The 14,356-nt window shown below is 36.0% G+C and overlaps 1 protein-coding gene across 2 annotated transcripts in view; it reads right to left on the bottom strand.

The window, feature by feature from the left end:
- LOC150100273 (tudor domain-containing protein 3-like) overlaps positions 1-14,356 on the bottom strand; it is a 200,131-nt gene that overhangs the window by 58,577 nt on the left and 127,198 nt on the right. For both annotated transcript variants that reach the window (XM_090402783.1, XM_090402784.1), the window contains exon 9: positions 8,391-8,507. In XM_090402783.1, coding sequence (XP_090258909.1) covers positions 8,391-8,507 — 117 coding nt within the window. The remainder of the gene's footprint in view (positions 1-8,390; positions 8,508-14,356) is intronic.

Genomic DNA, 14,356 nt, shown 5'->3' with positions numbered 1-14,356 from the left:
CTGCTGCTCCACCAAATGAAAGAACTCCCCAGTGTCCACCCTGTAACTGCCTCTCAACAGTTTAAAAGTCTCAATCATATCACTTCTCCTTCTATCCACCAAAGTCTATAGTCCACATTCCCTCAGCTGATCCTCATAACTAACATTGCACAGTCCTAAAACCATATTTGTTATCTGCCTCTATACCCTTTCCACAGTTAATTTATCCCCTTCAAATCCTGGGGACCAAATTTGAGAGCAATAGTCTTAAGTGTGGTCTGATCAGGATCTTAGACAACAGAATGATAACTCTTATCTCTGCAGGACAGCATCTTTCTCAGTATTGCAGCAATCCTCTGGGTTACCTTCACCACCTTTGCAATATGCTCCCTGAATTTCAGTTTTTCTATCAAACATCACCCCCCCCCCAGATCTCTTGTCTCCCCTACTTCCTTCAGTACAGCTCCTCCAATCGAGTATGCAGCCTCCCATCGATGTATCCCAAACTTCAAGACTTTACATTTTGCTGCATTAAACCGGTACCCCCATTCATTTGCCCATCTGTCTAGTTTATTCAAATCCTCTTGCAGGACTGCCACAACTGCACTATTACTAATAATACCTCCTGGCTTCACATCATCTGCAAGCAACTGAATATCCCCTTGCAATCCATTGACAATGTCATTGATATAAAGGTTAAACAATACAGGTCCCAGTACTGAGCACTGTGGAACCCCACTTGTGACTCTCTGCTTCCTTGATATCCCATACACAACTCTCTGATACCTATCAGACAGCCAATCCTGAATTCAGTTGACTAACCGCCATCTAACCCCATGAGCTGTAACTTAAATATGAGCTTATCATGTGACACCCTGTCAAATGCCTTTGCAAAATCCAAAAAAATGGCAGTGTATTGTAAAATTTTATCTTCTCTTTTTTTAATTTTCGTATTGTACTCTTAATTCTTAATTGCACTTATGTTTGTGCCCTAGTAAAATCCTTCTATAATAAAACTTTATTTCTCTTAATTTCAATATTTTCTCTTGGCCGATCTCTACCTATAAGAACGATGCTAGTGGTTTGGGGGACAAAGGGAATAATAATGGTCAATGCCAATTCCTTTGTCTCAACACTAGTTCTAATTCCTTTTTTGGATTCATGGAAAATTTATTTTTCACTGCGCCACCCCGAATCCCAGATTAACAAAGAGTGTAGAATCAAGGAACCAAAACACAGTTTAGCATACAATCTTACTTCACTATAAATTACTTTTGCAGTCATAGCCTCTCTATAAATTAATCTCCCACTGTGGTCTGTATTTTATGAGAAAGTGCAATAGAGAAGAATATCAGGCAAGTCATCAGTTAATCAAAAAAAGCAAAACATTTAATTCGATTGAAACATTTTACACATTATGAATACACTCTGATTAAGTATTCTACAATTGCTAATGAATGAGCACTAATTATTCAGATTCTCTATATCTGAATCTTAGCATGCATGACAAAGAACTTCATTTATGGTTTACAATTTATACTTGATAGATCACACTTATTCATCAATACTAAGGACATTTGTTAACTGAATTACTAAATTAGCTTCACGTGCTCTCATACAATTTCTCTCACAAAATTCTCATAACTTACTCAATCATTAAAAGAGACAATTCCTAGGCTCCATGGGCTCTTGCACTATTTCTTTCACAAAATACTCATTATTACTCTATCATTAAAAGAAACAATCTCTAGATTCCTTCCTAAAATTTACAGATATCCTTCTAATACACATTTACTTATAAGAAACATAGACTGTATGTTACTAACTGCTGGGGAACTATTTGGCCACCTCACGTCTCATCTGGACAATCACTTTCGACTCCAAATTCATTCTGCTTGTTCTGAAACATTCTTCAAGGGTTCGAGCTGCACTTATCTCTGCCAGTGAAAATAGGTAGACATTGTTCTCTGGTGAACTGGCTCAACGTCGTAATGATATCTCCGTAAGCATCGGTGATTATCTTCTGCTGGGCTGGTCGCCGACCGGTAAATTTTTGAGAATTCCACGGCAAAGTTCCTCAGTCATTGTCTCGAGTCCGCAGGGAATGAGAGGATGCCATGAGGAGGCTCCACACACAACAGCAAGACCGCAAAAAGGCACAAGATCCGGAGCGTAAGAGAGCATAAGAGTTTTTCAGACGCTGCAAGACTTTTTAAATTGTGTGCCACACGTTCACTCTACGTCATCGATTTCTCCTCCCATTTTTCAGCGTCACCTCACGTCACCCAGTACTGAGCGCCACACACGAAATCCTAACGTGATTTTCGGAGTGTATGGGGGGGGGGGGGGGCAGCGAGCTTACCAAAAGGGTGCACCTGTACTCTTTGTTGCATGTGTTTAGATTCCGGCCACTTTTATTTAATCAGATTATCTTTTTCTCCCAGCAATTTATAAGTACTTACACAAAAGCAGTAAGGTTTAAGCAATTTAGCAATTTACAATACTTTACATTATAACATAAATAAATGAAAGATTCTCCGTTTAGTAATATTTTAGAAATTTACAAGAATTTAGTATATCTGATATATCAATAATTGATTCAAAATTGCAAGCCCATGTTAAGTCTGTAGGAAACGTAAATTAATTTAATTTTAGTTTCATTCAGAACTTAACAGTATGCCTTTCCTCTCATCAACTGCTCTTGTCACTTTATTATATAAGACAATTATATTACTTAAGCAAGAGCTCCCCTTAACAAATCCATGTTGATTCTCACAGATAACATTATCATCATCTGCCCATTGCTGTATATAGTCCCCCACTAATTTCTCCAAGACCTTAACAACTAATGATGACACACAAACTGGCCTATAATTAGACAATTTCAGTCTGCTAACACCCTTATGCAATGGCACTACCTTACCTTCCTTCCATTCCTCGGGTACCTTTCCCATATAGCCAGACTTTCATTGAAAAGCCAGGTCAAAGGCTGTCAATTCTTAAGTACATTCTCAAAAAACCCATGGTGAAATACCATCCAGTCCCACTGCTTTACTGACATCCAGAGTACTCAGATTTTGAGCGCACTCTCCTCTTGCACCTCTACACCTCGAACCTGCCCTACCCCTCTAGTATAAAAACCTTCTCCAGGATGAAATATTCCAATAAGGTGTTCATTGAACAATTCCACATATGCATCAGTCACTCTATTCCCCATTTTTATATCACAATGTCATTCTTCCTCCTACCAGCCACATAGCTAAAAAATTCCCTAGGATATTCTTTGGATCTTAGTGCCAATATCTTATCATATTCCTGTTTAGCCTTCCTCAACATAATAGTCACTCTCCTGGCCTGAGTCATGTTCTTCATGCATCTGCTCTCCACCTTTCTCCTTATATCTTTTCCATAATCTATTTTTTTAACTGCAGTTCCTGTTTGATATTGTTTGTCATCCACTTTACACCAAATTGTGTCCACTTCTTTACTCGTGGAATACAGCTTACTATTGCTGCTAACAAATATTCCTTCACCATTTTCTAAGCACTAATGATATCCTGGCCTTCCATGGAACTGCCCCAAGTTGATATCTAAAACTATTATAATCACCCGTCTTATAATTCCACATATGTTCCCTTTTCTTTGATACTCCTTGCATATCTATTCATCTTCCATTTCAAAACCACATGGTCACTCTCTTTCTCCAGGGGAAGGAGAGAGATGTCATCTCAGTTATTATCAGCTCTTCTGATGCTATGACCAAATCCAAAACTCTTGAACCTCTTGTTCCCTCTATTACATGTTGCCTGAGACATTTGTTCCTCAAGAATTCTAAAAATTCCATTCTCTTATTACTACATGCATTTTCCTCTTCTCAGCTTATACTGCTGTAGTTAAAATCTCCCATAACAATCATTCTTCTTGCATTTGCCAAACTCAACTACCTAAACATCTCCTGCTTCCCACACTCTATACTCCTTGGCTTGTAACAACACCCCGCTAAATATCCTATCTTGCCCACCTATACCTCACACCATATGCTTTCAAAACCATTAGTGTCACTACCTTCCAAAGCCTCTACTCTTAGAGGACATAAGCAGTACTCCACCACCACATTTTCCCCTCCTATCCTGCCGAAAAATGCTGTACCCTGCTACTTCTATTCTTGTTATTATACCATCTTCTGTCAACCATGTCTCAGTTATCCCAATAATCTTTGGCCAGGTTGAAGGTAGCGCCACCAATTCACCTCCTTTATTCCAGATACTCCTGACATTAGTATAAAGCATACTAATGTCACTGCTTCTATTCTTATCCTTTCTTTTAATCTAATAATCTGGATCTAATATATAAGATCCAGCATAAGTCAGGACTCTAGCCAATCTTCAGCTAGTATTAGAAACCATTCCATACCAACTGGCTGGAATGTACAAATATAATCATGATGTTAATATATGTATATAAATAGATACTTGGTGTTGCGCCCAATGTATATCTACAACCAACAGATAACACTAATAATAGGACTTTAGTGTTGATGTAGAATTTTTTTTTTCCCACCAGAGGTCAGGCCAACAATTGTTGTAGCGGTTGGTCAGTATCTTTAACAAACCAGTTTGATTGTAGTGTAGCTTGTTTCCTGTGTATAGTTTTATGCTCCAGAAGATGACCTTGACATAAAGGTCGAAACGTCGAACGTAGATTTTAGTTATATTAAACTAAAGTTTTTATTCAAACAGTAATTGTCTCCATAATTTTCAAAAATCCCTCCAGATCCCACTGGAATTTTTAAAGGTAAACAATGTTTTACTGCTCATCTATAAAACAATAATGGATATTCATCATTATGATTTATTTTAATAATTTTTGATGAAAAGATGAAGTCTAGACTCTTGTTTTTCAGTTATGATTTCCATATGTGAACCAACAAATTTGAAACAGGAACCAGTCCAGTGAAATCCCTATCAAGGCTAATGATAAAAGATATGTATACAGCTTATTAGCAAAGACTATTGCCTTTTAATCAGTGTGTAATCAGCAACATCTGTGTTCAGGTTTCAGTACAAGTATGCACACACACACACAGACACATGGTTAGAAACATAGGCCCACCTTGAATTCAGGCAATATCTAATAAGAGTGAGAAAATCAATAGTGTGGGTATTGAAAGTCCAAGGCATCTTTATTGAAGGATATATTTTTGTAAACTCTCTTCTTGCTTGTGAAACTTTTTAGGTTTTTGAGGAAGTGTTCTGCCATTTGGGAATGTTATGGGTATGTTTCATAGCTGATTCCAGTCTTTTCAATTTGTAGCGACTTCTGTGTGAAAGGGAGTTTTAGAGCATGGTCTGCCAGTTCTGACTTGTCATAATGATGGTGGCAAATGTCTTTCTTATGTTCTTCAAGGCACATGTCAACAGATCATGTCTGTTCACAACTACAGGGCACTTTATACACCACCGGATGTGATAAAGGATGAAGTGTCCTTAGGGGAATGGATGAGAGTTGCTAGTTGGATATATGGCTTGAATGTTGTGTAGAACTTATATTTATTAAGAGGAAGAGGGAGGGGGTTACAAGAGGTTCTGTCAACTGTTTAGCAAGTTTGTATATGTGAAACAATTAAATATCAGGAATTGGATGTACACAGTAATAATTATATCGGTATCAATGTTATTATACGGGGGTAGTCCAAAAAGTTCTCGGCCTAACAATGAAAAAACAAATTTATAATTTCAAAATAATTTTTATTTTTCAACATAATCTCCCTTAAGACTAATACATTTATTCCAGTGATGCCCTAGCACCATTATTCCATCCTTGTAGCAGTTCTCAGTAAGATCTGCAAAATATCCCTCTACAGCTTCAATCACCTCTTGATTCAAAGAAAAATGCTGACCAGCAAGGAAGAGTTTTAGTTTTGGGAAGAGACAGAGGTCAGAGGGAGCCAAATCTGGGGAATAGGGTGGATGTTCCAACAATTTATAGTGCAGATCTCATTTTTCCCATTGCCAAAACACTTTTGCGGGCGGGTGCATTGTCCTGATGAAAGATGATTTTTTTCTTCTGCAAACCAGGTCTTTTCTCACAAATTTTTTTCGTCTAGTCTAGTTAAAAGATTGGAATAATATTCCTTAGTTATTGTTTTACCCTTTTCAAGATAATTAATAAACAAAATGCCTTTAGCATCCCAAAACACCGATGCCATGACCTTTCTGGCTGATGGAACCTACTTTGTCTTCTTTGGTGCTGAACAACCAGCTTCTGTCCACTGTTTTGACTGCTGTTTGGATTCTGTGTGTAACGGTGAATCCAAGTTCTCATCCATAGTAATAAATCAACACACAAAATCTGTTTTATTCTTGTTAAAACGCTCCAAGCACTGTTCTGAGATTTTCATGCGAGTGCGTTTTTGATCTGCTGTGAGTAAGTGCAAAACCCATCTTGTGCAATGCTTTTTCATATGCAATTCTTCATGCAAAATATATCCTGCACGTTCTTTTGAAATGCCTATAGTCTCAGCAACTTCAGGTACTCTGACTCACCGGTCATCCAATACCCTATCGTGCACTTGATCAATGATTTCTGGTGTTGTTACACTTTTTTGCACGTCCTTCACGTGGATCATCTTCAAGGCTGGTACGGCCACGTTTAAACTTGGTAGCCCATTTCTTAATTGTAGAAAATGAAGGAGAAGAGTGCCCATAAACTTTTATGAACTTCGAATGAATTTCTTTTGGCGTTAAACCTTCTTTTACAAATTATTTCATAACCGCACGATACTCAATTTTATCCATTTCAAGGGATACAGACAACACTTTTGCTTCAGACAGCTGTATAAAACAAACTACTTGATAGAATGATTTGCAATTTCACATGGATGCTTATAACAGATGTACTAACTTAGAAAAAAAAATAAAATCTTGCCAATAGTGTTGCCATCTATGGTCGAGGCTGAAAACTTTTCAGACCACCCTCATAAATATAACAGTATCATTAGTAAATTTGACCATTTGTAAATTTCTGTGCATTTGCAAATTTGTACATTTTTGCTGTTGCATGTATTTTTGATAGTTTTTATGTGAAACCATTTGAGCTTATTAACAAATTCTTTGCAACCAAAATATAACTTTTTTCAGTAATTTGAGAACTCTATTCTTTAGTGTTTTAGTAAGATTTTGATATGCAGAATGACCTTGTAGATTACACAGAGCCAGGCCTATTAATTAGTGATAGTGCTCCTGTCACTGAACTCATCTACCTTCACCACACATTTTTAGCCAATAACTATAACTCCCAAAGTTAGATAAAATATTAACCCCGCCCCAATACACAGCAAAAGTTACCATCCCCTATATACAAGACATATATAAAAATATAACCAGTGTTTAATAAATATTATTATTATTATTTTGGTAACTTCCATGGAGTCAACAGAATCATCGCAGAAATGTCTATCATAATGAACTTTGAAGTTATTAATACTCCCTGCATTCACAATGCACTCCGGCAATACGCTCCCCTCACCAACAACTCTCCACATAAAAAAATCTACTCCTCACATCCTTCATCACATCTTTATACAACTCCCAGGAATGGCCTTTCATTCTTCTTATCTTGATATCCATTTTTTTTATAATTCCTCTTATATTAATTTGGTAGAATCCCTTAACTAACTCGAAGGTCTCTATTATATCTTGTCTTTTCTTCTCTTTCCCCTCCTATAAGTTCTATATTACATTTAAACCATATATCAAATTAACAACTCTCATACATTCCCCTAAGAACATCACATCCAGAATGTATGAAGTGCCATGTACTTGTGAACTGGCTTACTGTGGACAGACAAGAAGATCTGTTGACATCTGCCTTGGAGAATATAAATACATTTACTACCAACATTATGGCAGTTGGGTCTGACAGACAATGCTTCACAAGACTATATGGAAGAAAACCAAAGTGCTACAGAAAAGTTCCTACTAATCAGAAAGACTGTTTTTGGAATCAGCAGCAGCACATGTATAAAACATTCCCAAAACCTCAAAAGTATGACTATCAATATACCAAAAATCTGGGAGAGGGGAACAGTCATTTTAAGATAGTTGTAAACATCACTTTATTCAACAATAAATGATGCTAAATTGGTTCACCAGCACTTTGGTTCTTTATGCTATCTATTACTATTTTTAAGAACTTCCCACTAATAATATGACAGTTCCACAAAGCTTACCTGCATGTCTTTACTTTAATAATTTTCATTGCAAAGACAAAACCTTCATGGCCTCTTCATAGTTAGGATGACTGATATTGGCATAAATATTTCTGAGTACTAAAACAGAAAAGCAATCCTTTTCCCAACACATCCACATAAACATAAGCACAATACCATTACAATAAATTCAGAAACTTACCTATAGCTGATGACAACTGAGGCTGCAAAAAATCAAAAAGAGTAGATGGTCTAGAAGGATAATTAGGAACATCTGCATCTTGTTGCTCAGTTGGTGCTTTTCTTCTGTTGCTGTAATCTAAACATGATAAAAACAATAAATTAATAATAAATAAAATGATAAAAATGCATTTTGATATAGATTTGTGCTTTTATGCTTATAAATGCAAACAAGCAGACAAGAATTTGAATTTAGCATTACTCCAAAGATTTTTTTTTTTCTTCTTGGAGTAATACTAATCCCCTGAACCACTTTTTTGGCATAAACCAATCATATCTAAGACTTCCTCAAAATCCAAACAAAGCTTGTCATTAAATTGAAGGCTCTCCCTTTTAATGACAAGTCATTTCGCTTTCAATAAAAACTTAACATCTTTATTCCAAGTATTATCACTTTTTTGGTAGTATTTTTATGCATCACAGTTAAAAGACACTGTGCCTTTGACATTGACTTCAAGAGGATGTTCTATAGATGGAAGTGTAAATTAGAGTTATTTCTTTGTTTTGACTGGTTTTTAAGTTGTCAGGTGAATTATCCTCAGCATGTCCATCCATGAAAGTAAACCAAAATCAGTCCTTCAAAATTTAAATTAGCAAAGAAGAAAGATTAGCAAAAAGGACTAGGAGAGATTTGCAGATAAATTCTTTTATAAACTTAGGATTTAATCTACGAAATCCACTAATCCTGCTGAAGGTTTCTTTTATCCTCCCACCACCACCATGCCTCATGCACCCCTCAGCAAACAGTGCTGTACATAATACACCTTAATACTACATGATGAAGTAGAGAAATTGTTTGTGATGAGCTCTAAGGTGTGCAAAATTGTGAGAACATTAAAAAATAATAAAATTAAAAAAAAATCATTGGTACTTTTATTTTAAAATAATTTCAGTGTTATCTGAAACTACAGTATACAATTATGCCATTAAACAAACTAATTTGTGGTTTGGAAACCAGAACTTTTCGAGAAAGCTCAGAAACTCGTTAATGATATTTGGGGGGGGGGGGGTGTTGGAAAGTTCTGAAAAGTCACCTTAGAGCTCATCAACACGTAGAACAAAAATTATTCGTGTTCATATAAAAAATTATATTAAAGCAGCTGATATAACCACAAGCATACGAGAATATATGAACATAAGTTACCTTCATAACTTTGCAACTAGTATGTCCTTTCTTGTGGTTATAACAATTGCTATAATGTCATTTTGTTCTAGGTGTTTATCAGAACTTTCCAGATTCTGCCACCCCCTTTTTTTTCCTTTTTGGTCAATCCTATACAAGACCCATCTAATAGTTTGGAATGCTTGAATTAAAGAGGAGGGAAAAAACATGTATGAAAACCTCATAAATTTTTAGAGCTTCTTAATTCAAAAAAAAAAGCTTCTGTCACTTGTACACAGAAAGCTATTATCATATAATTCCATTTCAAGCCACAAGGAAAGAGGGCAAACATTCTGATTTATCGGCCACTCACTTAGAAGCATGTATATCTGTGTATATAATACACACACACACACACGATATATTTCATATGATAGCATATATTAAAAATACTGATGCATTTAGGTGAAGGTCAATGGAGAGTATCACATATTCATGCTTTTATATATATTTTGGTAAAATGTCATCATCATCATCAAATTTCTGCCATGTACCCTCAAGGGGTGTACAAAATATGATAGTACTACATGAAAAAATTACATCATTACTAACTTCCTATCTACAATTTTCCTCCAAATCAGTCTGTTACTTGTCAAGACTCCAACATTATCAGATCTTATATTTCTATCATCTAAGGCACTTTGTACCGTATCAATCCACCTATATCTTGGTCTTCCTCTGGGTCGTTTTCCTGCCAACCTGGTAGAGAACACTTGTTTTGCTAATCTTTTCTTTCCCATTCTATTTAAGTGACCATACCACCTAAGATTAGCTCTGCTAACGCATTCCTGGATGCTGACAATGCCAAGTTCTTTCCCAATATCCTCATTTTTAATATGATATTGCCATTGATGCCATCTGTTCATGCCTCTAATCTTTCTCAGGACTCTCATATCTGCAGTCTCTAGTCTTTGGTTAAGTGTTTTACTCCTGACCCAGCTCTCAGATCCATAAGTTAAAACTGGTTTGAACACTGTCTTGTATACAGCTAATTTAGTGTTCCAACTAATTTCTCTCTTATTCCATATGAATTTAGTCAACTGACTTCCCACCATACCAGCTTTGCTGATTCTGTTGTCTATTTCTATATTTAATTTACCATCTTCACTAAAAATCATGGCTAAGTAGCTGAAATGTTTTACTTGTTCCACAGGTTCTCCATTCACAATATACAGTTGACATTTTCAATGATTCTGCCCATTTTCATTGTCTTTGTCTTTCTATTGCTGACCTTCATACCATATCTATTACAACAGTTATTCAATTTAGTCAGAGAATCTTGCAGACTTGTAGCAGATTTATTTAGAAGTATAACATCATCTGCATAAAGCAAAGAGCTGACATTAACATCTCCAATTTTCATATCAGGTTTAATACCACTTTCCTTCATAATGTGATCCATATAGATAATGAATAACAGAGGGGATAATGTACATCCTTGTCTCACATCAGATTTAACATTAAACCATCTTCCTGTACTTCCTTCAATTCTAACTGCTGACTTACAACTCAAATAAAGACTAAGTATTGCTTGATATAATGCCCCATTGACACCATATAACTGCAGCATATTGAATAGCTTCTCTCTTGGCACCTTGTCATATGCCTTTTCCAAATCGACAAAATTTAAATACCGATCTTTGTTATATTCTCATGCTTTCTCGACTATTTGTCGTAAAGTGAAGATCTGATCCTGACAGCCCCTATTTGGCCTGAATCTCACCCAGTTTTTCTTCCACAATTCTTCTCAACCGTTTCTCAAGTATGCTTGCATAGATTTTGCCAGGAACACTCAGTAGGGAAATACCTCTGTAATTCTCACATTCAGTTTTATTTCCCTTTTTATATATGGGTACTATGAGAGCTCTACTCCAATCATCGGGAATTCGTCCCTCTGTCCAGGCTTTCTGAACTATGCAGTGCAGCCACTGTAAGACTTTTATACCACCATACTTCAGCATTTCTAGTCGAATATCATCTACTCCTGCTGCCTTTCCACATTTCAAGCCTTTGACGGCTTTTTCTACTTCAAGTATGGATATGTATTCCTCACTGCATGCCTGGTCAGTGTTTTTTTACCACTGTGCTGTCATCACTGCTTGTTTCATTTAAGTTTTTCAAAGTAATTACTCCATACTTCAAGGATATCCTTTTCTCCTGTTTTCATGTCACCTTTATCATCTCTAACTCCTTTTACAGTGCTCTTTCCTCCATTTCTAAGCTTCTTCAACAACCTCCAGAATATTTTGCCACCTTCTTGATATTTATTTTCTATATTCTTGCCAAAGTCCTCCCATGACTTTTGTTTAGCTAGTTTTACACAGCGTTTAGCATTCTTGCATTTGTCTCTATATTCACTAAGTGCACAAGCTGACTTATTTGAGAGGAACTTTTGATATGCTTTCTTCTTTTCCTTCACTGCCTCTTTAACTTCCTGTGTTCACCAGGGAGTTCTGATTTTTTTTATCCTTGCAGACAACCTCGCCACATGCCTCTCTGGCAGAATCAATCAATGTTTTCTTCAGAGTTTGCCACTGAATCTCCAAGGTTTGATTCCTGTTCTCAAACTCTTTCATTTTTTTCTTCAATAATCTTTCTGTATTTTAGTCTACAGTTCACATCTGAGAGCTGCTCAACTTTTATTTGCTTTAAAACTTTCTTACATGTTATTCTTTTCAATATGAAATTCAATTTTATCCTGCTCAAGACTAAATAGTGATCACTTCCAATTTCAAATCCTCTGTACACTCTGGTGTCCTGCACCAGGGAGAAAACATCACTATCAACAATAACATAGTCAATGAGACTTTTCTTATTCCTAGCCTCTTCTCTCCATGTGAATTTGTGCACATTTTTATGTTGGAGCGTGGTATTAGTAATAACCAGTCCATGTCCTGAGCAGAAATCCAACAGATATTTGCTATTATTATTAGCTTTGCTCTTTTCTACAAAATTTTCCCAAAGGGTCAAAGCTGTATAACTGAGAGGAGACCTCCACATAGCCTTTAAAGGAATGCGGAGAACTGACCAGGGGTTCTGACCTAATGTCCAATCCTCACCTTCTCGTGGTGCACCCTGTTGGGTATCTACTTTGATACTGAACGAATGAGGATGGGCTGGCAATTTGGGATTTAGTCGGCCAAATTGTATTCTTATTGGTTAAACCAAAATATATAAAAAAAAAAAAAAAAAAAAAAAAAAAAAATTGGTAAAATGTCAATGTCAGTAATCAGCACTGACTGATTGACATTTGAAACTCTAAATAATAACCATTATTATTATTCAATCTGTACAATAATGACATTGGAAAGGATTTAACAGCTGAAATACAGCTATTTGCTGATGATACAAAGTGGGTAGGGTAATCAGGAATGAGGCTGATATGTATTACTTGGAGAATGACTTGAATGGGCTAGAATTGTGGGCATGTGAAAATGGCTGTCACTTCAATGTTAGTAAATGTAAAGTCATGCATTTTGATGTGATTAGGGATTATGCTTGAAAAAAACTGATCAGGCTAGGGATCTTGGAGTTTAAATAGTTAGGAGATTGAAGTTCTTGGACAATATAGCAAAGGATGCAAATACAACTCAGAAGATAATTGAAATGCTGAAACAAACCTTGACATGTAAAGATAAGGAGGTCATTTTGTCTATTTACAAAGTGCTGATAAGGCCTCACTTGGACTATTGTGCATAGATCTGGTTTCTATGGTGATTCTGAACACAGTGGGGGGGGGGTGAGAGTGCTAAAGATGATATCAGGATTGTGGAATACAGATTATGAAGATAGAGAATTTGTGTACTGCAAACAGGAGAAAGAGCAGTGATAAGATTGAGACTTAGAAACTTCTAAAAGGATCAAACAGGATATCAACAGATGGAATTTTTCATTTTATGGAGAGTGAAGAGAGGACAGAAGATGAGATGGCATTCTTGGAAGTTGAGAATGAATGCCATCAAGAAGGGTGTGAGAGCTTGATTTTTCTCTCACAGAGTGGTGTGAGATTAGAATGGACTGCCATTAGATGTAGTGAGTGCAGGTAGTGTGAATGAGTTCAAGAAGTAATTTGTGCCTCCCTCAATGAGTCCCTGACTCCTTGGAGGTCTCTCTTAATAATAATAAATAAAACAGCATGGAATGAAATGAAAACCAATCTGGAGATCAGAGAAGAATTACACTACCATATTTCAATAATAATAAGAATCAAAGAAAAATAATTACAGAGGTATGGCCATATGTATAGAATGCCTAATAAAAGGTTTCCTTGATAGAAAGTATTAAAGTATAAGTGGTTGGAACTATTACAGGAATTTAAGTAACTAAGCTGCAGATAGACTGGACTGGAAAGCTACTGTTCATGGTAGCTTCAACCTGCCTTAGGCAGATGAGGGTGATGAATGAATATAGCCTATACTTAAGTTGTAAATCAGCAGTTAGAACTAAAAGATGTAAAGGAAGATTTCATGTCATATCAGATGCATATTATCTCTACTGTTCTTCATTGTCTATAAGAATCACATTATAAAGGAAATGGAACTAAACCTAATTTCAAAATTAGAAGTATTAAATTGAGTCCCTTACTTTATATAGATGATATTAAATTCCTGAATAAACTCATTTCAACTCTCTGCAATTAAACTGAATAACTACTGTAACCAGAAGTCAAAGTACTGTAACCAAAAGTCAAAATTTGGTAAAAGGATAAAAATCAATGAAAATTGGACAGAAATATGGAAAACAACAATTACAGTATACAGAAAAAG

This window comes from Typopeltis vanoorti, chromosome 13 (genome assembly GCF_054136105.1).
Source record: "Typopeltis vanoorti isolate ZY-2024b chromosome 13, IOZ_Tvanoo_1.0, whole genome shotgun sequence".
Lineage (NCBI taxonomy): Eukaryota > Metazoa > Arthropoda > Arachnida > Uropygi > Thelyphonidae > Typopeltis > Typopeltis vanoorti.
Note: the sequence above shows the minus strand (reverse complement) of the source record. Positions and strands in the feature narration are given on the sequence as shown.